This window comes from Marmota monax, unplaced genomic scaffold, assembly GCF_021218885.2.
Source record: "Marmota monax isolate L192 unplaced genomic scaffold, Marmota_monax_Labrador192_F-V1.1 WCK01_AAM20220418_F8-fsc00041, whole genome shotgun sequence".
In the NCBI taxonomy this organism is placed as follows: domain Eukaryota; kingdom Metazoa; phylum Chordata; class Mammalia; order Rodentia; family Sciuridae; genus Marmota; species Marmota monax.
This window is the reverse complement of record NW_026695238.1, coordinates 17,357,230-17,382,689: the sequence shown is the minus strand read 5'-3', so window position 1 is coordinate 17,382,689 and position 25,460 is coordinate 17,357,230. Positions and strand designations below refer to the sequence as shown.

Genomic DNA, 25,460 nt, shown 5'->3' with positions numbered 1-25,460 from the left:
ACACACTGGTTTCCTGCAGGATCACATACATAACCAAGGTTCATGTGCAGCAGGCAACGTACTGAGCCCACCCCCCATTTTGGCCCATCTGGTTCAAAGCGAAGTGTTGAGTACAGTTACCCTTGAAAATGCAGGTCCTGTTATACCTGACCTTGCAGAGGGTCTTCTTAAAATCGCCTTACGACTGAGTGCCCAGTGGCACAGCCCTGAGCGGAGCGAGTGAGTCCCCACTGCACCCCCTGACCTCGCTGGATGGAGTGCCGTCCCCCCTCACCGTACGCCACAGGCATTATTTTTAAGGCAGTGTTAATGTACTTCTCATTTGTACATTCTCCTAATTGGCTTAATATTTATTGTAGAGTATTTCTGATCTGGGCCCAGAGCTCTAGTAAACGCAAGCATATTTAGCGATGCGCTAATGAGGCCCCTTGCAGTCGCGAGGGGTCGCTAGGTGAGTTACGGCTCTCCAACTGATTCCAACTCGGCCTGCTAAGGGAACTTGTAGGATTTCTGAAGTCAAAGCTGAGGTCCCTGAGCAGCTGTTGGGTCTGCAGAGCCGCAGACGTGTAAACTTTATTGGCAGTAAATGTCACTCCTGTGAGCAGACGGCGTGCCTGCACACCCACCGCCCCTCGGAGGGGCCAGCCACCGTCGGGGCTCACACAGGGCACAGTGCCTGCCTGGACACCCAGGGAGGGTGTCCCCGCTCTGTGGCTGGGGCTGGGGGCATGCCCGCCGACAGGCAGGCCATGGTGACAGAAATTCGCTTTGAGTTGCAATTAGTGGTGCTGTCATTTTCGGGGGCTCCTGCCAATTAATTAAGCCTGTCAAACAGAAAAACCACAGCGTTCACATGATAATTTATATTGGAAGAGACGAGCTTCCTGAGCACAGTGGCTTCTTCCACAAACAGAATTCTCCCTCAGAGCACTGAAATAAACATGTGCAGATAACGGAGATGAAACCTCGTAAGAAAGTGTGTGTGCGTGCGACGGGAAAAGAAAGTTAAACTGTCCTTGTTATAATTGTTAACTCCCATCGCCAGAGTAGGAGACAGGCTGATTAAAACTCCAAACGAGCCCCCAGTTCCCTGAACCCTCTGCGTCCGGGATGATAGAATCAGAGGAGTTTATTCATACCATTAAGCCCCAGAGAACTTAATTGAAAGAAGAGCACAGCCCGGACCTTGACAAGCGGGAGGTCACAGTAATTGCTGCCGGACATATTTAACATTAAGATAATCAGGCCATTAATTACCCTTTGGATCATTAAATCAGCCAGTTGCAAAATGAAATTTCTGCCTCTATTACTCACTTGAGAGACCACAGGGGTGGCCTTTAATTTATCAGGGAGCTTGAGATACAAAGGCTGGGGCTGGGGGAGGGCAGGCGGGGAGGGGGCCAGTGCACGGCGGTGGCGGCGGGGCCGGGCATCAATCCGCCATGCTCGGTGATCGAGGCAAATTAACTAGGTAAGATAACCTCCGCTTCCAAAGGCAGAAGCTGGGGGTATGTAAATAGATGAGGGCAGACAGGGAGATCAGAGTCTGCACACCACTTAGCAGGATAATAAAGGAAATCATCCTTGATTATCAGTGCTAATTTGGACACTGCCGGTAGCTTGTTATGCGTGTTCTGAGTAGCATTTAATTAATTCAATTGCTTGTTAATGAGGGAAGTGACATGTGGGGAGCAGATGCCACCCAACTGCAGATGGACTCTGGTCATCACAGCAAGGTCCTTTCTTCTACTTCTCCTAGATTCCCCCTCCCCATTTTTTTTTTTTAAAGAAAAGAGAATAGGAAAAGGTGTCAAGCATAGAGGAACACTCAAAAGAGACAAAACATTGACCCCAGCAGCCAAGGACTGTTGAAAAATAATCAGATGAGACAGCCCCGGGGCTGCGTGGGCAGGCACGCTCCCCGAGGCCACATTTGGAACAGTGCATCTTTGGGGCAGGAATCTGTGCCTGAGATTACTATATTGTGATCTTATGATCAAACCTAACAAGACAAAGCCGTGGCCGAGTGGGGCTGCTTTTAATATTTCAGAGTTGGCTGCAGGGATCCAATTATTTTCAGTTTGGATACATTTCCCCTTTATCAATATCTCCATGTGCATAAATAAGATGAAAGTGGCATTGCAGAATCAAAAGGAGACGGCACTCCATCGCCGGGCAGGCTGCTTCCATCTGCAAGTGCGCGGCCAGTCTCTCCCACGCGGGTTTCTGATGTGGGCACCAATCTTCCTTTCCAAGGCAACATCTTTTTATAGGTTAAAGACAAGAAGGATGTTTAGGCATGGAGGTGAACTTACAAATAATGGGAAAAAAAAAAAAGAAGAAGAGAAACAGGAAGCTAAAGACAGGAGGGAGTGTGTACTAAATCAGCCGCCAGCCCCCTTCCAAGTAGCATCAAAGAGGCAATGGGTGATTTCAGCCGTGCTCAGAGCTCCTCTCAAGAGCTCTTTCATGGAATTGAAAACCCAGTTCTGCACTTCCAGGTTCCTTTGATTTCCTAGTCCAACACAGCAGGCTCCCGAGCACTCGTAAATAGGCTACCTGTGCTGAAATGCAAATAGCAACGTCCCCGCAGACCCTCCCGGGCCAGATGCCTGACACTAAGAGACAAAGATGGGAGGTGAAGGGAGAGCCACAGGGATAAGCAGAGGGTGGCTTCTGTCCAGAGGGCTCTGCTCGGTCCCTGCAGTCAATCCAAAGGGCTTCCCCGTGAGAGGGGACGATAATACAGAATGCGGTCATGGTGTTGCATGAGGCCCCCAAACGCCACCGAGCCCCGGGGCACAGATGGGTTCATGGGGACATCTGCCCCTGTGCTGCAAAGGCCAAAGCCCCCTGCCCTAGGGGCATAAAAGGCTCATGTTCTGGGGTGACCACCTGCACCTTCCCCATTCATCTGTCCCCTCACTTGAGCAAGGTCCACCTGCTATTTTAATACCTTTACCTCTGCGGTTAGTATTCTTGCATTTGGAAGAGGAGCTCGGCCACTTGTCTCCATAGTGATAGACACTGGTGCTCTTACAGAGGGACCCTCCCTGCCCCATGGCTCCCCAGCTGCTACAAGGTGCTCATCCTGGCCACTACCCGAGCTCACACCAAAAATCCTGGCTCTAAGACTGCAACATGCCCCTGCTCAGCCCCGACAGTCCCGGCTCCTCTGCCCACTGCTACTACCTGTGCGCCGCTTAAACCTCCCATCTAAAAATCAATATTTTAAGTGTGTGCTTAAATGGTATCAATAGCAATTAGAGAGGGGGAATTCTGATTCTGCCCCAGATGTAGTTAATTGTCATCTCATCGATCTCGCCTCTGACACGAATCCTTCTCCAAATTAAACCCCCATTACAGAGGGGGACGAGGGTATCTTTTTTCCTCCTATGACAATAAATTTAATATCGAATGCACTGGACAAAATGGCAGCTGTTGCAGAATCCATCCAAAAAGATTTTTTTTTTCTCCTTCCTGGGAGTAATTAAAAAATGCTTTCCTTGACTAATGACTGTGCTGTTTAGGAATGGGAAGTCAATACTGCTTCAGCCGCCATCAGCTTCCATTGATCATGATGCTGCTCAAGTTTGAACGGCAGTTCTCAGGGTGGCTGAGAATCATGGAACCAATTATAAGCAGTCCAGAGCTGCTTTAATAGGGGCACAGGGACAGCAGGCTGAAGGCCAGTCTCTCTGCCCGGTGCCTGCCCTCCTGGGCTGCCTGTGGGCCCAGGCAACTCCAGGTGCCGCGTTTTAGGGGACAGAGGAGAAAGGTGTGCTGTGCCTGCCCACGGTCCTCAGTCTGTGTGTGCCTGTGCCCAGGTGGGCAAGTGCCGGGGTCAGGGGGAGGGTGTCTGTGGCTTCTAGCCGCATTCCACTGTCAGGACAAGTCCAGACCAGAGCGTCTCAGGGAGCACTGCACTCTTCTCAAGCCATCAGAGTCTGGGGCTTTTATTTAAATACTTATTTAAGTATATTTCCACATCCTTTTTTATTTATTCATTCATTATTTTTTATTCCTCAGGTACCAGGAACTGAGCCAGGGTCTTGCACATGCTAGGCAAGTGCCACACCATGGAGCGGCACCCCAGCCTACTACAGCGTTTCTTACTAGTATCACCTCAGGACATATCAAAAGCCCCCCATCAAGCCTAGATTCTGCAGAGAGAGGGAATGGAGGGGTCGGGTGGGTACCGGGACCAGAAACCCATCCTCCCAAGGCTATGAACCCCATGCAGGGACGTAGCCAGACTTTCTGGTTTTCACCTGCACTCGGGGAAGCGCGGAGGTGGTGGAGGTGGTGGTTTCGAATCACTGCTGTACCAATGGCTGTTGTTTTGCTTTCACCGTGTTTCTAAGGCTTCCTGTGTTCCGCCAGGACCACAGCCTTCCCCGCTTCCTCCAGGTGGAACACACTCAGACACATAAATAGACCAAAGTGCCCCCACACCCGGTGCTAGTCCTGGTGCTGGTGCCCAGGCTCAAAGGCCCTCTCCGGCACCTTCCTTGGCCACCTCATCTACAGGAGGGTCCAGCCTATGGGGAAGACCTGCTGACGTGCATACCTGCAGGCTGAGCCCCCCACTCCTGCCTTAGCCCAGGCCACTGACCTCCCCAGGCACACCTCCCCTGGGAACCACCTCATATTAAGACACCGGCTCGAGCAGCCTTCATCCACTGACACGTCCCCGCAGCACACCAGCTGTAAGAGTCCCCCCCCCACCTGCCAAATTCTGCCAGCCCTGGCACCCCCAGCGGGCCCAGGACGTCACCCGCCACTGCTGTCCCACCACCATTCACTGTCTCTTCCATGAGCGAGTGCTCAATGGACATTCACTGAATTTAATCAAAAACAAAACTCTCCGGGAGAATTATTAAAGGCACAAAAAATTAAAGTCAGTTCTCCTGTACATTGATCTTAGCGGCGGACAGAACATAGGAAATCAAGAGCTACCTGTGGAAACGTCACGGAACCTCATTAGGGTGTCCGCGCCCTGGAGAGGAACTGCACCTTAATACTGTAACCTCCCCCACTCTTGGTGGCACTGGGGATGGAGCCCAGGGTCTCTCATATGCTAGGCAAGTGCTCTACCACTGAGCTGAGCTACACCATCAGCCCTCTCTCATTTTTTTTTTTTGTTGTTTTGAGACAGGGTCTCCCTAAGTTGCTGAGGATGGTCTTGAACTTGTGATCCTCCTGCCTCAGTCTCCTGAGAGGCTATGATTACAGGTGTGTGCCTGGCTACTGGCACTTCTCTTTAGGAAAGCCAGTGTGACCCAAGAAAAGATGGGGTTCTGTTGCAGTTGCCTCGTTAGTGAGAAAGGAAGACTTCGAGATACGTCTCTGAACTACAAGGTCTAATGCTCTGTAGATCAGGAGCTACAAATGCAAGCGCTTCATTCAAAGATACAAAGAACTATCAAATACCTGTGGTTTTCACTTAGAACTGCAAAATTAATGTGAAATATTTATCAGTTTAAAAAATAACCCACAACTTCACTTCTAATAAATTTAAATGGTTTCAAATTTTAATGGACAGAAAAACAAGCTTTTCTAATTCCTGATATTAAAAACCATGTTGATTTTTTCAAACTTATTTCAATGTTTTGTTCATTCAAACATTAAACTCAATCTAATTTCCAATTTTCAGACTGAAGTTCTTTCAATGATTAAATGCAACGCGATTTGATCTTTTTTAAGAACGTGCCTAGTGGACGACCCAGCTGTTTCTAACTCGGTGGTCAACAGATCAAGGCAGCTTTAACAAGACGAGGGTTTCTCTGGTTTGTTAGAAGTTACCTGTGTCTACATGGCACAGTACAACCCACATGAGAAAAGCCGCATGTCGAACCTGTGGGACTTCCAACAGTCTCTGTCATCCCCGCCCTTCCTCAGAGCAGCCTCGGGGACAGCAGGACTAACAGGTGCCAGCTTCCCCCTCCACGTGAATCCAAGGTGCACCACACCCTCCCACTGCAGTGTTGGTGACATTGGGTCTGCGGCTCTGGTGTCACCCAGCGGTCACCGACGTCTGCAGCTGAGCCATGGACTGAGCACTACTGGCCTCCGGTCCATCGCATTACCAGCAAAACAGAGCGAGGCCTCTCCTGCGGCTAAGGATGGGTGGCACCTCCTGCCTTCGTCTCACCCCACGCCTGAGCGCTGGAAACACCTCAGCCCCGCTGTCTAGGCGGGAGCAAGACCCCTGCTGAGTGGCCCGGGAAGCACCTGCCGTGGACACGCGGAGGAGGCTGTCCATTCTGCGGCTGCAGACAGGCCTGCTCTGAAGACGTGCTATTTCACCACCTCTGAGGGGTATTAAATATGCATGTGTCCTCTCAAAAACGGTTTGTAATAGCTGTGAATGACAAATGAGAAACTAAATGGCCTCAAAATAAATGCGTTTTTTACACTGGATAACAATTAACATTAATGAGGAGTCGCCATACATTATGCTGAACTTGGTTGATTAAATGGGTTAGAAATATATTTTAGGAAGTAAAACATATTTTCTCTTCACAAATTCACTTGTTGGTAGGAGAGGGGGTGGTTACCAATGGAGCAGATGCTTACAAAGATACAAGAATAATAAACAAAATTAAAGAATCAAAAATTCATAATTAGTGTCAGCACGGCTTATGCCTATTAGAAATGTATTAATTAAAGTAATATATTCATAAGGTTAGAAGCTTAATGCATTTCTAAGAGGGGGACAGAAATCCCCAAGGCCTAAAAACAAACATAAAAAATTAAGTAGTTTGAATCATCCACTCTGCTTAAGACCAATTTTAAACACAGATGTTTCTGGGCTGGCCTAACTGGCATTCCTACAGGTTGCCAGGGCCACTCTGAGTGTGGCTGTCCCTCAGGTGGATCCTAGCTGTCTAACTGTGGTGTCGGCGTCTAGGCAGCGCCCTGCCCGGGTTCCTACCTCGTGGAGTCCAAGGAGGGCTTCGTCCGCCCCTGGCTGCTCTCTTCCCAGACGCTGTTGGCCAGCTCGTTCCCGATGGACGACATCACCTTGATGAGCTCAATGGGCCAGTCGTCGAGGTCCAGAGACCGGACCCGGGAGAGGTGGGTGCCCAGATTGCGGTGGATGCCAGAGCACTCGATGCACATGAGGGCTCCCAAGTTCAGACTGGCCCAGTTGGGATCTGCGGGGAGTGGAACAGCCGGGCACATCAGACCACCATCACTTGTCCCTGCTGTCCTTAGAGTTTCAGGACCAGCTGGTCAGACTCCACGTTGGGCGGTCCCCACCCTCACATGACCCCACGGCCCCTGGCCAGTACTCAATATTGTTCTAGGTGCCTTCAAAGAAGTGACATGTTCTAAAACTCTGGCTGAAGCAGAAGCCCACGAGTTTCCTCCACAACACACAATGACACGGTCCAGCTAGAGGGCCCCTGGAGGGACGCCCTCTCCAACACTTCAATAGCCGTGCTCACTTCCAGAAGGCTGGCGTCCACAGCAGGTAGCTGCTGACAGAGGCCAGGGGGAAGCAAGCTGGGGTCATTCCCAAAGCCAGAACAGCCCTCATACCACCTCTACTAAACCAGCACAAAGGTTTCGATAGGCCCGTGATGGAAGTGTTCGTGGATTTCAAAGATGAAAGAATGATGGGAAAATACACCGTTGGGATCTTTTCTAAGGGTAGCACTGCGGCAACTGGACCCTCCATGCTTCACGGCTGGCAAGCTGGCACGGGGCCCTTGGGTAGTGAGGAGCCGGCTCTGTCACCCTGAGTTGCAGGATGAATGGTAGAGGCCTCAGGCTGTGATACCGGACCAAGGACCCATTTCTGCAGGACCACAAACCTGGTCATAGAAGGGCTTTGGGACCCCTGACCTGCATCACTCACTGTGTACAGGCCGGAGTCATCGCAAGACCCGAAACTCAGGCCCAGGGCTGGCCACAGCTAGAATCCACAGCTGATTAGCCAAGATGTTTTCAAGGACAGAAGCAAGTAAGGCTCAACTCAAGGACAGTCACTACTTCCCCAGACCACCTGAAGAGCCGGCAGAACACCAGGTGGCTGATGTCATGTGTGATTCACTGAGTACATGTCCTTTGTTCTACAAACGGCAAATGACCAGGAAGGGTCGTATATGAACTGATCAATCAGTCAGCCATTTGCTTAACATCTAGTCCACGTTCAGGAGGTGATGCCAGGGGACGGGCCAGAGCAGACGCCTGGGCCTGAGAGGCGTCAGGTGGGAGGGGGAAACCCGTGCCCCAAATGAACAACCAAACAACAGAACAAGGAAGCGTAGATGCCGAAGAATTCAGCCACACGAGTAAACGCAGAGGTGGGCCGGACAGCAGGGGCAGGGTCGGCCGTGTAGACAAAGGTCTGGCCGGCCTTGCAGGTGTTGGGAGAAGGGGGAGGTGTGGACAACAGCCTGCACGGCCCTCCGCACCCTGGCCACCTCTGCTTCTGTACCCCCCACCGTCCCCCAAACACAGGGCAGCCCATATCACCAGCCACCTTCAAAGGCCACACCCAAGGGAGTTGCCACCATTTACTTGGCCCCTGGCTGGCCGAAGACGTCCCGGTTCCCTCCTCAGATGCTGACTTCGGATGCCGTCCTGGCCAACAGCCTCTCTGGGGCTTTCTCCCACGTCTCTGGTTGCTGTATCTCGGTCTCCTCCTGGACCTGTCCCTCCCTCAGGGCTCCCGCAGCCTGTCCATACTCTCTTCCAAGCAGACCCACTAACGTTTAGATGTGAGCTGTCCCCCAAAAGCTCATGTGTGAGAAAATGCAAGAAAGCTCAGGGGTGAAATGATCCGGTTGCGAGAGTCGTCACCTAGTCAGTGCTTAATCCCTGATAGGGATCAACTGGGTGGTGGCCGAGGGCAGGTGGCGGCTGGAGGAGGCGGTCACTGCGGAACTGCCTCTGGAGTTTGTGTGGCCCATGGTGAGGGGCCGTTCTCTCTGCTTCCTGATCACTACGTCCTGAGCTATGGCCCCCTTCCACGCCCTTCCGCCACCATGGTCTGCCTCACCTCTGGACACATCTGTGGACTGAGACCTCTGAAACCGTGACACCCAAATAAACTGTTCCTTCTTGTCAGGACTTTCAGTCACAGTGGTGAGAACACCGACTAACACCCAGCCCACCCAACCCACGGCTCCAACGGCGACCCGCATGCTAGCTCTTACCTACAGCTGTCACCTCTTCCTCGCTCCCGAGCTAGAGCATCATTGTCACAGTCCATTTCCATCCCCGTCCTGCAGACACGCCACTGTCACCATCTCGCCTCACAGACATACTCTGTTCCTGACCTCAGCCAGTGGCACTGGCCTTCCTGTCACTTACGCAGGATCCTGGCAACCAACCCCAGGTTTTCTGTCACTCCCATAGCTAACCACGTGCTCTCAAGCTCCCTCAAATCCAACTCTTCCTTCTCAAACCCTCGTCCTTTCCGCCGTCATGACATGGGTACAGCAGCTACTGCCTGTGCTTTCACCTTCCACCCACCGCAGACCGCTCCCCACCTGCACCCAGGAAATGTGACGAATCTGCTCATGTCACCCCAGGACTCAGAACCACCCACGGCTGCTGTCTGCCCTTTGGATTGAGTTGTTCCTAGTCCTGATGAAAACTGAGCCCATTTCTCACTGGTCCCACCCGAGACGCTTAGCTCCTTGACCCACCAGTGCTCGGGGCTCCCCCGCCTGGCCGGAGGGAGCACCCTGGGCCCCGGTACAGTTCTCGTTCTCTGGCCTCAGCTGGAATACTCCTTCCTAGGACGTCCTCCTTGACCGCCCTCTGCCAGATGACTTCTGGCAGCCTGCACTCAGCCCAGGCTGACCCTGTGCCTGCTTCCCCTGCGGGAAGGTAGGTGGCAGGTGCGGTAACGCCAGCTCCTCAGGGCTCTGCCTTGACGTGCTTTTGGCAGGTGACTCAGAATGGCTCCACTAAGCAGGGGAGCCCTCCAAGGGGGTCTGGGCGTGTGTGAGGTAGGCTGTGTGGGCAGGACAGGATGTACTAGGAAGTGACACAGGCTCTGGTCTGACCACAGGGCAGCGTTAGCAGGCACAAGGAGGCCCACCAGGCCGGGTGGTAGCCCACACCAGGATGGCTGGGAGATCTGCTGGGAAGGCTCAGGGCCGCACTGGGGGACCTGATCTCCTGAGAAGGCCGCAGGCTGTGGTTTGTGCTGGGCATAAGGTGGGGACAGGTCCCATTGTCACACAAGAATTCCTGAGAGGCAACTGACAGGCACAGTCCCAAGACACCCAACCCGCCGGCTTCCAGCTAAGTCGGTGCTGAAGTGCATCGTCACCACACCCTTCTCACTGGCTCCTCCTGCACCGAATCCCCTTCTCTTTCGCCCTGTGCCCCGTGGAAGGGCCACTGCTGAGTGCTACGGTGGACAGTTAACGCTGCCCCCAGGGCTGCTCGCCTGCACTGTACAGGAGACTCATTTGGTTGTGGGGCCCACTACACTGCTCCAGGCCCCTGTGAATTGTCTCAGGGACATAGACCAATGGCAATGGTCCATATGTAGAGCTTGGCACATGGCCACCCTGCCCACCTCCCAGACTGTCCTAGTCTGGATCTAAAGGAGGATGTCTACATGGGGTGGGGGGGTGTTTCTGGGCCTATACTCAAAGGTTTCTGTGAAGATAACAAATATGGAAGATTCAAGGGGAGCAGAGTGACCTGGAGCCCAAGCCCCTGGCCGCTGAGACCCAGTCAAGACCGAGTGCAGCAGGGACGAGGCTGCTCCGCCCCTATGACCAGGGCTGTGGAGGGTCAGCCTCACCTCTGCTCCAGTTGACATCTAAGGAAGAAATAGAAGATCACATGATCCACCAAGAGGTGGCAGAACCAGGCACCCCTGGAGGAGCAAGAGGACACAGATGGACGTGAGCAGTTTAAACTTGGTGGTCAGCGGCTGGGTGTGGCGTGGTGGAAGAGCGCCTGCCCAGCATTGCAGAAACAGCCAGTGGTCAAGGACAACCTTTTGGAGAGGCGACGTGGGGCCAAGGCTCTGAGGACTTGGGACAATGGATGGCTCTGCCTGTGGGCAGGACCCGAGAGGCTGGTGGGGCTCCCCCTGCAAGTTTGGCTGGGTCACCTGGGAGGGAAGGGCACCCATAATGCTTAGATAGACATGGTGGCAGGATCAGCGTGGAGCAGCGCTGGCCAGGGCTTGATGGGTAAGAGGACTGCCCCGCAGGGTTTGTCCTTGAATGGCTAGCTGCTGGTGAGGGCCACGTGGGGGCCCCACGGTCTGGGATTCTATGGGCCCCCAAGGGCAGGCTTTCTGGGCATGTTCCTGGCAGGCGTCTGGCAACAGGTGCCCCAAACAGACTTCTACCACAGCTTGGACTGCACCATGTGCAACAGGCATCTTTATGGCAGGACTTCCCAGAAGCAGGGATGGGCCAAGGCCTCGACTCCCACTTGGTGGACGCTGTTGAGCGTCCTAAATTCACTGGATCACAGACTCCCTTTATAGGTGGTTACCCCCAAAGCTAGGGAAGTCTAGTGTCCACACTGGAAGCTGGGCTTTGGGATGTACCAACAGTGCAGACAGATGGGGCTCCTGGTGTCTAGAAGAACCACAGGAGGAGGTGGGGTTTTCACAGCTTCAAATCCCATGCGGCACTGAAGTCCCCCGCCTCGTCCCCACTACGAGGCAGCATAGCTGAAGCGATGGGCCAGCCAGACTCACTGGGAGAAGCACGTGCTGTCTCTGGAGTGCAGTATCTCCTGAGGCACTCCATGCCCATAACTGCCCTCAGCTTTGCAGAACCCGGGGTGTTCCTGACCTGGGTCCAGCTGTGGTGCGATGGACATCTTCCAAGCTATTTTCTTGCCATTTCCATCAGTTTCCTCCTGAGCAGCCCAGCAGGCACCAGGGCACCCAGCCCTCCTGAACCGTGCCCATTGCGCTGAGGGGTGCTCATGATTGCTACGGTGAATGTCAGCCTGGGCACATGTTTCCCAGCCCTGCACCCAAACTGGATGATTTTACTTCAGAAGATCCTGGCCAGGGTGCTATCTATGTGCGTCCTTGATCTCAGACTCTCCAGGCTTTAAGACCTTTGAGGAAACACAGGCAGCCCCGAGCGTGGATTGAAGGATAGGTCATGATGTGCCAATTCTGTAACCTTGCACGAATTATTCAAGCCCCTGGACTCTTCGTTTCCCCCACTGTAAAGGGGCCCACAGTGGCACCAACTCTAAGAGTCGTGAGAATCAACGATGGCACCTGCTTGGTGAACAGTCGCCTGGCGCCTCCCAGCTGCACAGCTCTCCCGGGTTGCTCCTCCACCCAGGTGGTCTGCTGGTTCCATCCACACTGGTCCCGCGGCCTGGCAGGCACTCCCCTCCCCACCCACCCTCAGTGCTCCCACACCCCACTCCTGACCTCCAATATGTCACAGGCCATGGTCCCCACAGACTAGTTTCTTTTAACGGAATCCTTAGATGTATAGTGGAAACAAGGACAGAACTTCCCTAATGGACGGTCTGAAGCGTCTCAGGTTTGTGCTTCTAAGAAAGGTCTACTTTAAAAAGTTTTTGATAAAAACACACTTCAAATAACTGTTCCTGTCTTCTACCTCTGTTCCACCACCACACGTTTTGAAAGTAAAATTTTAAGATTCAAACAAAAAAAGATACTTTAAAGAAGTATCTCAAGGATCATGAAAACAGCATCCTGGTCCCCCATCGTGAGAAGTGACTCGCTGTGTCCCTTCCCAGGCCTGAGACGCGTGGCCTTGCAGGGGCAGCCCAACCCTTCCCTGTGGAGACCACCCAGTCCTCCCAGTTACCCTCCTTGCCCTGGCTCTCTACCCTACTCCATGTGAAGTGGGACTCTCAGATAGACAGGCCCGTCTCCCCCGCCTGGCTTGGGGTTCACCTGTCCTGCTCTGCAGCACCCAGGACTGAAGAACAGAGACCGCAACTCTTGCCTCTGGTGCCGCACCCCACTGGCTTTGACACGGGTCCAGCTGAGAGGCTGCTCTTTTCCTAAATGAGGCCAGGGTTACCCTCTGCTTGGCAGTGACCCATGCTGCATGGCCCCTTCAGCCTCCTCCACCTGCACAAACCCGACATGTCCCCAGAACTCGCTGAAACACTGACCCTGTGGCAGGTTGGCTGGCCCTAAGCAGCCTGACGCCAAGTGCCCAGCTGGCCCTTCTTGTGGGCTCACGTCTCAGTCCCTGGGCTTGGCTCCGGACACTCAGCACCAGCCCCACCACCGCGCCTGCCAAGCAGCGCTGGCCTGGCCCCAGGACCTCTGACCTTGTTTAAACTTTGAACTGAGTCTCCCCTCTTTGAAATGCTATTTAACCAAAACAAAACAAAACAAAAACAAGAACATTAACACAATTAGGAAAAAAAAAAAACAACCCAATATAAACTTCTCAGGGCTGGGACTAAAAGAGCGAACAGCCAATCCCCAGCCTCAAGGAGGTAAGCCACAAAATGCCCCTGTCAAAGGGAACACCACATTTTGGACAACAGAAAGCACGAAATACAACTGAGTCATGAAGCAGTAACTACAAGTTCTACTCGTTCAATCAAATGCTGCAGTTTGTAATGTATTTAAAATAAAAAGAATCATGATGTCAAAACCCAGAACATATACTTTTGAAATTAAAAAAAAAAAAAGTCCAGAATCTCTGGGCAGAAATGTACTCTATTTTTATGGAAAAAAACAAACAATTGGTTACTGATGTAGCAGAGGCTGCTTCCCAGACTCGATGGGATGTGGGTCTGGGCCGAGTCCTTCGCAGTCCTAAGTAGGGCTCCCTGACTGCTCCTGGGAATGGTGCGTGTCAGTCAGCGAGACGGTTCAGGTAAAGTCTGAACAGAACAGTGGACCTTGGTACCCGTCACCGCCCTTCCTGACAGGGACGACAGCCTGACCCTGCAGCTGGGCCCCGGGTCCATCCCGCTCCCCTGGCGCACTCACTCTGGGTGTCGCAGTCCACGCAGTGGGAGTTCCCGCGGATGTTTCGGATGGACTGCAGGGCCATGGCCTCACTCTGGCTGGTCAGTCGGGACTGGGCGTGGAAGAAGACAGACAAAAGCAAAATATGAGAAGCCCGGGGAGACAGACACCTCCTAACACAATCAGCTCAACCATGTGCAATACAAGAGGAGGGAGATCCTCACTTTCCTCTCTTGATGTCTTCAGGAGACAGCATGACCCAGGGAGAAAAGCTACACGTCGGGATTCACCTGTAGAGACGGACTCTGCCAAAACCAGCAAAGAGGAAAGTCCAGTGGTGTGTGTGTGACCACGAGGCCAGGGGCCCCCGGGAAGGTTGGTGTTAACACACTTCGGCTGACACTGCACTTCTTGGCATGAAGACCCAAGAAGCAGAGGAAGCCGACCTGCTCATGAGCCGGGAGTCGGGGCTTCGTCGGCGGGGTAGACCTAACTCATGCTCACTGCTCAGACAACCCGTCCACACCATGTCATGGCTGGAGACCCACTTTCCATTTGAGGAAAACAAACTGGGACAAAGAGTGCTGGTGGGGGCACTTATTCTTAAACTACATGAAGACGTGTGACCCGTGGCGGGACAACGCAGAGTCGAGCTCTGATATTTTGATACCATGCGTTGTCGTCTTCCACTTATCACTGAATCCCTTGTCAAGTTGCCCCAGATGCTTGGGTCGCCTCCAGCTCTGCTCTACCTGAACAGTGCTGAACGGAGCACTCTTGACGCCGACTCTACGCACACATTCACCATTACCTAGTGGAGAGGAATTGCTGGTTCTACAGGTGCTAGGGAAAGGATGCCTGCAGTGGTTACAGCCTGTTTATTCAATACGCATTTAATATTATGTTTAAAACAAAAATTGATCAATTTCAAGGGACACTTGGGATAAATCTTATTTTTGTGTAAGAGTTCTTTATATTGAGGAATGGATGAGGCCATCTCTTGACACGTTGTTTGATGTAGAATAATTTATTGTGTAACATTAAGTTATAATTTATTAACTTTGTCTAATTAGTATCTTGTATTATTGGGTTTTAATTCCCCTCAGCTAGATACCCAAGGATTTAAAGTATGTTTGACAATTCATGTTGGCATCCGAGTGCGGGAGTGTGTTGCATGTGCACACAAAGCTCACCACAAATCCCTTCCAGAATTTTCTTTAAATGCACTTGACTTTGTAGGTTGGTGGGCAATGTCCTCAGTTTCTATTTGGGCACAGTTAGAAAAATAACTGAGGCTCTAAAACGTCCCAGCAAGGGGGTTTTAAACAGTCGAGGATTAAAACAGAGAAATGGAAGCAGCTCTGGATGGGAACATAATTTTAGTGTAAGGAATGTCACTGAGCAGTGGCCTAAAAAATGCACATTAAAACACTTTTTCTTTGGCTATACAACTGTAAAAAAAAAAAAATCGCCTCTAATTATTGATTAAAACACACACCAGGCTTTAGCAACAGTTTAGAAAAGAGAACTTCTCCTCACCCAATCTCCCTCCCGCCCAGGTCTGCAGGCACCTTCTGTGTCCACCTCTAACAAGGCCACCTCCCCACTTGGCATGGGTTTGGACTTCGGGCATTCGTGGGAACAGAATGGTGCATCTTTTACATCTGTATTTCTTTTTCTGATTTATTCTTCCCCAGACAAAGTGTGGATGAGTAAGACCTAAGAGCCCAGGAGACTCCAGCACCCGCCATGGCCATTCAGCGTGTCCACCTGATAGAACAAAGATTCAGTGTTGGACATCCTGCCACAGGGACAGGGCCAAGCCAGGACACCAAGGCATGACACGCGGTGAAGATGGACAGAGTGTTTTTATCTTTTCACTTATTTAGTCTTTTGCTCACAAAGAATACCTGGGTCCTTGTCATCCACCCGTCACCTGATGCTTTGTCCTCCTGGGCCAGCACTCTGGGCCTCTGCTGCTCTTTAATGATCAGAGGCCTTGATTTCGGGGGACAGCCTGCTGAGGGCTTACCTTATTCTTGCTGCTCTCGCAGGACTGTAGGCTGGCTAGGATCTGGCTCTCGATGGCTTGGACCCACGCATCTCGTTCTTCATATGTGGTGGCTTCAAAGTGCCAGGTCTGGCCAGTGAGGGACACAATGATAAACTCAAAGTTTTCTTCTTGTTCTGAAACACAGAGTGGTGGGGATGAAGAGTTTACTTTCATGAGACAGCAGCCCCTCTGCCAGTGCTCTGTCACAAAAGTGCCTCTGGGTTCAATGGCACCTGCATGGGGCTGGCAGCACACACAGGCTTGGACAACCACGGCAGCGGCGATCTGAATCCACACACCTCCGCATGCTCGAGATCGCTTCCTAAAGCCAGCAGGCTTAGCTAGGTTTCAATCGATGCTTGGGGACAGGGAAAAATGAGAACCAGCGTGTGATGTCAGTGTCTCTGTGTCGGGCACAGACCAAGCAACTTAGGAGAATAAGTTTGTGACTTACTGCTGACCATCGTATCTGTGGGAGGAAGATTAAGTTAGCGAGGCTCATCTCAGGACCGGGTTTTAGTTACTGCACAGCGCCTGCGCGCAGACGCAGCAACACCGCAGCACTCAGGACGCCAGAGACTTCTGTCCTTCCACGGCAAGGGACCTGTCAGGGTGGAAGAAGCTTTAGTTCCTGCTATCCTCAGACCAGAGAGCAGAATTCCAGGTGACCGGAAGGGTCGAGTTGAGGCTTGCGGTCTGCCGAGGGGCACGTTCTGGGACAGGAAGAGAGCAGTCTGAGACCACATGTTGCAACACCATCTCCCCCATTTTGGTCTTTGGACCAATCCCTCCACTCCCTAGGAGCATGTCCCTCCCCTGTGCAGTGGGAACCACTACAGAGCAGAGAGTCTCTCCTGGTTTAGCCAGGTGCACTGACCTGCCCTCCCAGGGCCCGGGCCCAGAGACCTTGGCCCTAAATTCCCAGTACCAGCCCAGCAGGGACCACTCTGGAGGAGCAGGACCAGCGACAAACCACCAGCAAGAAACGTGAAGCTGGCTCTTCAGGGGCGAGGTCCCCCTGGGTGAGCGGTCTGCAAGCGCTGGCCTGCGAACGAGCTACATGACTGCCCTTAGCCACGGGAAGAGCCCACCTTCCAGGTGGTATCCAGGCACCTTCTCTGTCATCTGCACATGGCCACTCAGTGGCTCGTGTCTAGGGCACAGAGCTCCCACCTGCTGGGTTCCTGGCTCCTCTAGCCCGGCTTCCGAGGCCCTCCTGCCAGCCTTGGCCTCAGCAGCTCTCAAGGCCCTTCCGAGGCCCTCCTGCCAGCCTTGGCCTCAGCAGCTCTCAAGGCCCTTCCGTGCCACATGCCCAGGAGCACTGGCCATGAGGACACTTAGCCCAACTCCTGCCTCCTGTCTCCAAGGCCACAGCAACCGTCTCCAGCCACCTTCCCTCCTTCCTTTTAGTCTCAGGAGAAATGCAGCTCCCCTCTGGTGGCTGAGAGACCCCTCCTCCCAATCCCATTGATGCTGGCAAGCCCCACTTCTGTGGGGCTCGGGCAGTGTCCAGGAAGAGGAAATCACGCCACGTTCATATGACACCCTTACATATTCTGTAAAGAATCGTGTCATGCTTTATGTAAATAGCCTCATGGCTCTTGCAGAATTTAACTGCCCACCGGGCTGGACCTAAACCTGTGGGTCTTGCACCCAACAGCACCTGGAGGGTGGGGCTGTGGGCACGTGCATTTGCAAACCCTTTGGTGTCTACAGAGTGCCCACCTTCAGGGAGTGAAAGTGACCTCGGTCAGGAGGGCCCAGCCACCCCCCGCCTCTCCAAGGCCTGTGACTCCCCTAAAGGTGAGGAGGCGCTGCAGAGGGCCTGATCTAGGGCCACACTGGTGCCGAGGGAGGCCAGGTTGTGACACAAAGCCCTGGGCTCTGGCTGGCTGCCCTCATCCCCGCTGCTGAAGCTGACACCAGAGAGGGGACGAAGCGCAGCAGGAAACACAGGGGCCCCCGGGCGGCGAGTTTCGTTGCTCCCAGAGCCTCTCAGGCTCCTGACGATGGACAGCCAGTGACCAGTACTCTAAGAGACCCAGTGGGAGCTCTAGTGCCATCCCCTGCCCTTAAGCTCAGAGAACAAGTGACCCCTGTGTTCATGCAGAAGCAGAACCTCCACCTGCCTTAGAAAGGGAAGGGGGGAGGTGGGGCGGGGAGGTCTGCAGCCCCTCCCCCACCCCAGGAAGGCCCTGGACACTGGGGGACTTGTTGGGTTTTCATCAAAAAAAAAAAAAAAAAAAAAATCACTGACTTTCAAACAGGCTTCTCCCTGGCTGACCTGCAATTACACCTTGCAATTACAGGCTGAGCCAATGCATCTGTGGATCTTAAAAGGTCCAGCCTCCTGATCCATGGGCTTTTATGTCCTAATACTATGAATTATAACCTTTCTGCACAGATTCTTATAAGACAGTACCCCGATTCATGTATTTTATGCCAACTTATAGGAAACTGACAGGGCAGGAAAGAATTACAACACATGCAGATTGACCGTAAGTGAACTTGGTAACTTATGGGTAGAAGTGAAGAGATCTACTAGCAGGCTCGCACTCGTGAAATTCAAATGCACACATAAAAGCCCCCTCTGATCAGGATCTACTGGATTATCTAGTGAAAACAATTACAACCACTAGCTTCCTAGTTAGGACTGCTCACTGGTCTTCCAGAAAGCCTTCACATTCGGACTTCCAGCTAGAATTGTGAGCTACGTTCACTGGAGCTAAAGGCAGAGAGCTACTTGGCGTGGGAGACCGAGCTGCTCTGCAAATGCCCCTGTGTGGTAGGGACAGGCAGAGGCATATACACAGATAAAGGACACAAAGTGACAAAAACCACAGTGGGGATCTGGGCACAGTGCCACAGAAGCATCTCCATTTTGGGCCTCGTTCTGAAGAGCAGTTACTTCCAACGCTCTCAGTATTCCACGCAAAGACAAAACTTCCACATGAAGTCACTAAGGTACAGTCCGGCTTGGCTCTATTCATCAGGCATGCACAATCTACTTAAGGGAACCAAGTGGCCGCCGGACCTCAGCCTGTTCCCTGCAAACCCCACATGTGCTCCCCGTGGCTCTATTCTGGCGTCCGACTCCTTGCACGTATGTTCTACCACGCATCTCCCATGTCAGTGAACACCTGTGCCTCTCCCTCCAGCGCCGGGTCCTTTCCTCTGCTCTGCCTCTCTGCCTTCTTTACCTGGCCCTGGGACATTCTCAGGGAACGAGATTCAGTAAAGATTTCCTCACTTGACCCCCGACTCGACAGCCCTTCCTGTGGCTGCCCTGACCCGTGCCTAGGACACCCAGGCCACAGGAGTCCTTCGCGCTCTTGCTCCACCCTCGGCAGATGCCTCCACACCCCTGGGAGAATCAAAGCCGCCCGGCACCCAGCCCTCGGCCACCCTCCTCGGGAAGCCTCGCTGCACAGCCAGTACATGGCAGCGCTGGGTCTCTCTGCCTGTCTCTCTGCAGTGTGTGGCATTGCTGGTGGTGACCACCAGGGCGACTCTCCTGAGCGCTCACCTGGATGAGGAAGGCCCTGCCCGGAGGAACGGAAGGCAGGCGAATTGGGCTGGGTTCAGCCACTCACTGGAGGATTCTGTGGCAGGATGAAGGAGGCAGAGGCCCCCGTAGTGGGCTGTTACCTGTCTCACCTTGACCAACATTTTAATCAACACTGTGGCTGAAGACACAAAGCCATTTTGTCCAAATGTGAAAGGCAGGAAATCGAGAAGGACAGTAAAGCCCCAAGTGAATTAACCTACCACGTGAGGCTCCTGGCACAAGCCAGCCGGGGTGTGCTGCCCACCAAGAGGGGCGCAGTCCTGCCCTCCATCCTTGTGGAGGCCGGTGAGAACCACCAGGACACAGGCTTCCTAGCAAAGGCCCATTCTGAAAGGGCAACCAGGAGAAGGCCCAGGCGATCCCCAGAGCACAACCAAGCTTCATCCCAATTAGGAACCCATTCTGCAGGCCCCCAGAGTCAACTCACCTGAGACCAGAGGATAACTAGACCTGGAACAGCACAGGCCATTGAAAAGATGAGGAACCGATGGGGACAGCAGCCACAACCCACGGCACCAACACCTTCGGGGTAGAGGGTGTCACAACAGTAAGTTCAGTGGTCACTGCAGTCACTGTGTAATCATGATTGGTCTGTGGTATAGATGACGCATGCACAAAGGCCCTGTGGCCCTGTCTGCCCACCAACCTCTCCAGTCTGAGGGGCAGCATACATGTAGGAAAATACGATGGAGTATTCTGTTTGTTCTAACTGAACATCTCAGCCCAGCCCTGGAGACAGAAGATGTCTGGTTTGTCCAGAGAGGGACCAACAACAGGTCCCAAAGAGGCCACAGTGCCCCTGACTCCTAGTGCTGTGTTGCTAATACTCCAGGCTGAGTTGTGCTGTGGACCACTGGGCTCCCTGGAGAGGAGTCCAGTCCACTCGGCGGGAGCCCGGGGCAGGCAGATGGAAGCCTATGCCCAGACTGTGCAGGGCGTGACCCTGCACCTGAGATCTTCAACAGGAGCCAGCTGGGCACCTCGCTTCCCAAGAGGGACTGCACCCTGGGTGCAGAGCCCCACGAGGCCCCTGGCATCCCTGCGCGGAAGCCCTATACTGAGGTCTCGTGGTTAAGGGAGGCTGAGGAGTGACTGCCCACGGTTGGGGGTTCAGAGACGACGTATACTGGCCCTGTGATTTTCTCTGCCTACCAAGATAAAACACCAGAACACGGATCAGAGAGCCACTGCTGGTTCAGGCTGTGAGTTGCACATGGCTTCCCTGAAGGGATGAGCTGCTTCCTTGAGGTGACTCTGCAGCAGGGAATACAAACACAAAGGAACACAGTCACTGGGCCCAGGTGCCTCCAGGAATGGGCTGCACTCTGCAGGCACTGCCTTGTCTGAGTACCTTCCCATCTTAAAGTGGTAAGCAGATCCTCTCTCCATCTTTGGACCTTTCCTGGTGTGCCCAGTGGGGACCAGAGGGTCTCCCAGTGGCTTTATGTAATCTTCTCTCCCTCCTGACATGGGAGGAGCAAGATGCTTTGGTCTTTTAAAAGTAGTTCCCCCAGAAACCCCTAAGCAGCCTGATGGCGTCAGGCTGGAGAATGCTTTTGGAAGCACTACCCAAGGCCATTCTGGTTCCTGTGACACAGTATGCAAATGTAATGGTCACACGCTGGGGACTGACCTGCTGCCACCTTTGTGGGTGACTAGCTGCCTGGCCACTGGTCAGCAGGGGAAGGATGGACGGTCCTCCCTATGCTGGCCAATCAGAGTGCATGATGCACTGGCCACTCTGCCCAGCTCTGGGGGGTGCTGATGCACGCATCCTCCGGCTTTCCTGGCAGGGTCAGGGCCACTTGGTTCTCAGGTGCAGGTGCCTTTGCCCCTTGCATGGGGCCCGACCTGTGGACATGTAGAAAGCTGGTGGCAGCACAGTGAGCAGGGGTGGGAAGTGCTGGGAGCCCAGTGTCTGCTGGGTCTGGGCACAGGTTCCTCTTGCCACCGGCACCACAGTTCTCGGAGGCCATCTATCCGCCCTTTGTGACCCATACCCTTTTAAATGGGTTTCTGTCCTGCTGAACGTCAGTCCCGACTTTGCCAATGGAGATGGGCCGAGGATTGGGTACCTCCCAGGTGACCTCCTGCTGGTCTCCCCAGTCTGCCCCTTGACATCTCCAGGCTCCATCGCTCCCCCCAGTTCTTGGACCCAAACATTTCCCCTTCTTCTGCGTGCACAGAACACCATCATTAACGTTCAACAATCACAGTGGCCCACAGAGCATTACCCACCTCACCAATGGCCTGGGAGAAATGCAGCACTTTACAAAGTGACACTGTGGTGACATCTGAGTTATCAGATGAGAAAAAAATGGCAGCAATAAGAACTGGCAGCACGAGGCCAAGCATTGGGGAAGACGGAGCCCAGCACCTCCCGCACCACCGCCCTCGAAGACCGAGGCTCCAACAGCGGGAATCTGCGGCTTCCGTCCAATTCACTCCCTGAAATGAGAACTAGGTCCTGGGAGTTCCCCACGGCAGTGGCCTCACAAGCGGAAAGTGGCAAAGTTAGTCCCGGACCACGGAAGACCAGATGCCACCACGCCCCAGCGCCAGCGGGCGGTGGGCCGCCTCACAGCGCGACATTCCGGAGCTTGGCTGTTTAATAAAGCCTTGTGATTGGGCTCCCGGGGACTTAAACAGTTTCCCGTGTTTAACGGTTGTCTGCGGAAAGGTCCACTATAATAGTATTTTAGCACCATGAACCTGTCGAAACCAACCTGCCCAATTATTCCCAACGACATTAATAACACCGGATATTACACTAATTGCGTCCAGTTTCTATGCAGACGAGGCCCCGGGGGGCTAGTTTTGCCTCCTCGGGGACAGGCGGCTCAGCCGTCAGGCCGACTTCACAAGGAATCCCTCCTCATTACACAAGTCCCGGCTGTCAAACTTTTTTTTCCTTAAAGGTTAATGGGCCAATCAGTCATCAATTATTTTTGTGGAATCCTAGCAGACAAAGGGTTAAAGGGCTAGAGCAGCTGAAAACAGCTGTCCATGCCGGGGCTGTTTTTAACAGGGACACCTGACAAGGAGGAATTCGGGGGAGGTGGGGGGAGACGGATCTGCCTGTGCAGGTCTCGGGGTGGGGATCCAGGGGCCAGGACGACTGCAGGGTCCTTTCCTCATGGCCAAGGTGATACAGATCCTCGCCCCAAACTTAAACACAGAGCATCTCTAAATCCCTGAGGGCGCAGGCCTGAGGAGCAGAGGGGCGGAGGACCCCTCTCTTCTGCTCTGGAAAGGCTCCACAGGGGTACGGAGGTCTCGCTCAGGTCTTCACTGGCTGGACATGAGTCTGAGTTCTGAGAGAGAGGTGACTCCCAGGTCCCCGTAGTCTGGAACCCGGACACACCCAGTGTTCCAAAGGTGGACGGGCTTCTCGACTCAGTTAATGACAAGCACACAACAAAAACGAGACGTGTTACTGAAACTGCACACAGAGAATGCACTGCTGTGCCCATGCAGGAGATGGTCAGCACGCAAGGCCAAGGTGAGTCCTGGATTCGCCAACCCAGAGGCCTCCGACAGCAGCCCTGAAAAGCGACTGGACAAAACAGCCATGGCCACAAGGGAAAAAAGCACCCTGTCCACCTCCCCTCTGTCATGAAAGAGTCAGGCTCTTTGTCCCAGCATGCACGTCAGCCCCCAGGTAATCGTGAGTGCTGACCACCTTTGGCTGTGACCATATTAACAGTGTTAGCAGTGGGTCCCCAGCCTCTCCCGGACAGGGGCATCCACGGGGTGGGGGTCTTCTCTCCCTCTCGATGGTCTGCTGACTGGCACCCAGGTGAGGCCACCTGGTCTTTCTGACCCCAGTCTCATCTGCAAGGGAGGCACCAGCTGGCCAGGGATGACACCGACATGCTGCCCTCCTCTACATTCTGTAAGCAAGGACCTCCTGCCTGAAGTGCAGCCTCAGAACCCCCGAAACGATCCTCCAGGTGGCCGCCACCCTGGATCCAAGTTGGAAATGGTGTTCCTGGCGATCTGGGCTGTATCTGGGTCTCCTGCTGCCCACGCCCTGGGAGAATCTGTGAGGCAATGCCACACAGAGCCCTGGGCTTTTATGCTGATTTTCTGAGTCACACAGTTTGTAAAATACTTCAATATTTCTGCTTTAAAAGCACACATTGAGTAGGCATATGGTTTAGATATTCTACTCCGTTATGATGAAAACCACGTTTAAGATGTCGGTCCAGACCCACCATAATAAAAGAGCCAATTTTTATTTTAAAATTTCCTCATTTTTGTAGGAAAATATGTGAGAGAAAGCCCGATGGATATGGTCCCGGGCTGTGCGGAACCAAGACTTCTGTAGGTGGGGGAGACATACAAAAACGCGCCCCCTCCTGCTTGAGAAGTCATCCACCTTAAACAAAGAGAACCCTGGCCACCATGAGCACATGCAGCTCCTGGTTTTCAGGTACATCTCTCTGGAGCCTTGAATTTGGCCAATGTTGTTTAGCCAAGAGTCTGACAGGTGCTGTGCTGGGCTTATCGTGGGACAAGAGCATAATTAATCAGGATGAAGCAAGTCCCCCAAGGAAAGCCACAGAGTTGGGATGTTTCCTGCTGAATCTCAGCACAGGGAGGTTGTCCGAACACCACCAAGGAGATATTGTTTTCAATCACATTGTGAAGACCGGGGGAAGCACCTGAGAGCCACGGGTGAAGAAAGCCTGTTCAGGGAGTTCTGGTCCCAGAGCTGCAGCGAGCTGGGCATTTCTTAAAGTAAGGACAGTGCCTGACAAACTCCCGGGAAACCAGCCAGCCAACCAGATACAACACTGGCAAAATTTGGGGCTGCAGAAGACACTGGGCAACAGTCCCTGCCCTTGCCCATGCCCCAGATGCCCTTGCTCATGCCCCAGGTTGGGCTTCCAGTTCAGAGGGGAAGGCTCCAGTGACTGCGCAGGGCCGTGTGCTGACGGTGTCTCAGGTGGTTTGCCCTCACTCTGCAGAGGCACCCCCAGGGCTTCCAGGTTGCAGGAACAAGTGCCCGGGGCACAGTCTGGGCATCAGGAGACCTGGCTGTCCGGGGCCACCAGCAAGCACCAGCGGTGCCCCTGTAGGTGCTTCCCCTTTCCAGGTGTGCTTGGTTCCCAGGTGATCTGTAACCTCCTCCTCCTCCCACAAGCCGGGGGGTTAGAAAAGCTGTTATGCTTCTCTCCCTAAAGGGTCGCCCCTAGACTCAGGTCCCATGAAGGCTTCCCTGCCTAGACGGATTGCATCCATGCTGCCTGTCACTCAGGGCTGCTCACTTTGGCTGATTCTGTCTTGACTTATGCACAACATGGGCCTGCAAAATGGTCCCCAGGTGCTCTCTGTGGAGCCCAAGTTATTTTTCTAGGAGGTAAGTGTGCACCACAATTTAATAGCCGCCACCACCACCACCACCACCACCACGGTCAGCCTTGCTGGGGGCTGGCTCAGTGGGAGGGCTGCCCAGGTTTTCAATCTTTCTTCACCTGTTCTTTGAGGCTGGCTTTCTGTCTCGATGTCAGAGGCAGAGAAGGGAACATCCAGCTCACACAGCTGGGACTGGATCCTGGCCTGTCTGATTCTGCAGTTCCTGATCTGAATTTCTATACCAGATACTTCTCTGGGGGTGCAGTAGTGGAACCAGCTGGGGAAGGACTTAAGTTCGCATTTCCAGTCTGTTCTTACACCTTTGGGGACAACATTTCTTGTTGCATATCCTTGCTATGTAAACAAGTTTGAACATTTTAACTTTCTTTCAAGGGCAGAGAATGTGTGGGTCCTGGGTAGGGGTGCTCCTGACACCAGGCAGGGACCAGGAGGGGCCATCCTGCACTGAGAGCTTCCCATGGGCACTGACTCCAAACCACCACCCCGCACACTGGCAGGGAAACTGAGGTACATGGACACACATCAATGGC

General features: G+C 53.4%; 1 protein-coding gene across 13 annotated transcripts in view; it reads right to left on the bottom strand.

The window, feature by feature from the left end:
* The window catches only part of Agap1 (ArfGAP with GTPase domain, ankyrin repeat and PH domain 1), a 488,301-nt gene that overhangs the window by 51,896 nt on the left and 410,945 nt on the right, over nt 1–25,460 (bottom strand). For all 13 annotated transcript variants that reach the window (XM_058577558.1, XM_058577559.1, XM_058577560.1 and 10 more), the window contains 3 exons: nt 15,960–16,114; nt 13,949–14,039; nt 6,938–7,160 (listed from right to left, as the gene is read on the bottom strand). In XM_058577558.1, the coding sequence (XP_058433541.1) occupies nt 6,938–7,160; nt 13,949–14,039; nt 15,960–16,114 (469 nt within the window). The remainder of the gene's footprint in view (nt 1–6,937; nt 7,161–13,948; nt 14,040–15,959; nt 16,115–25,460) is intronic.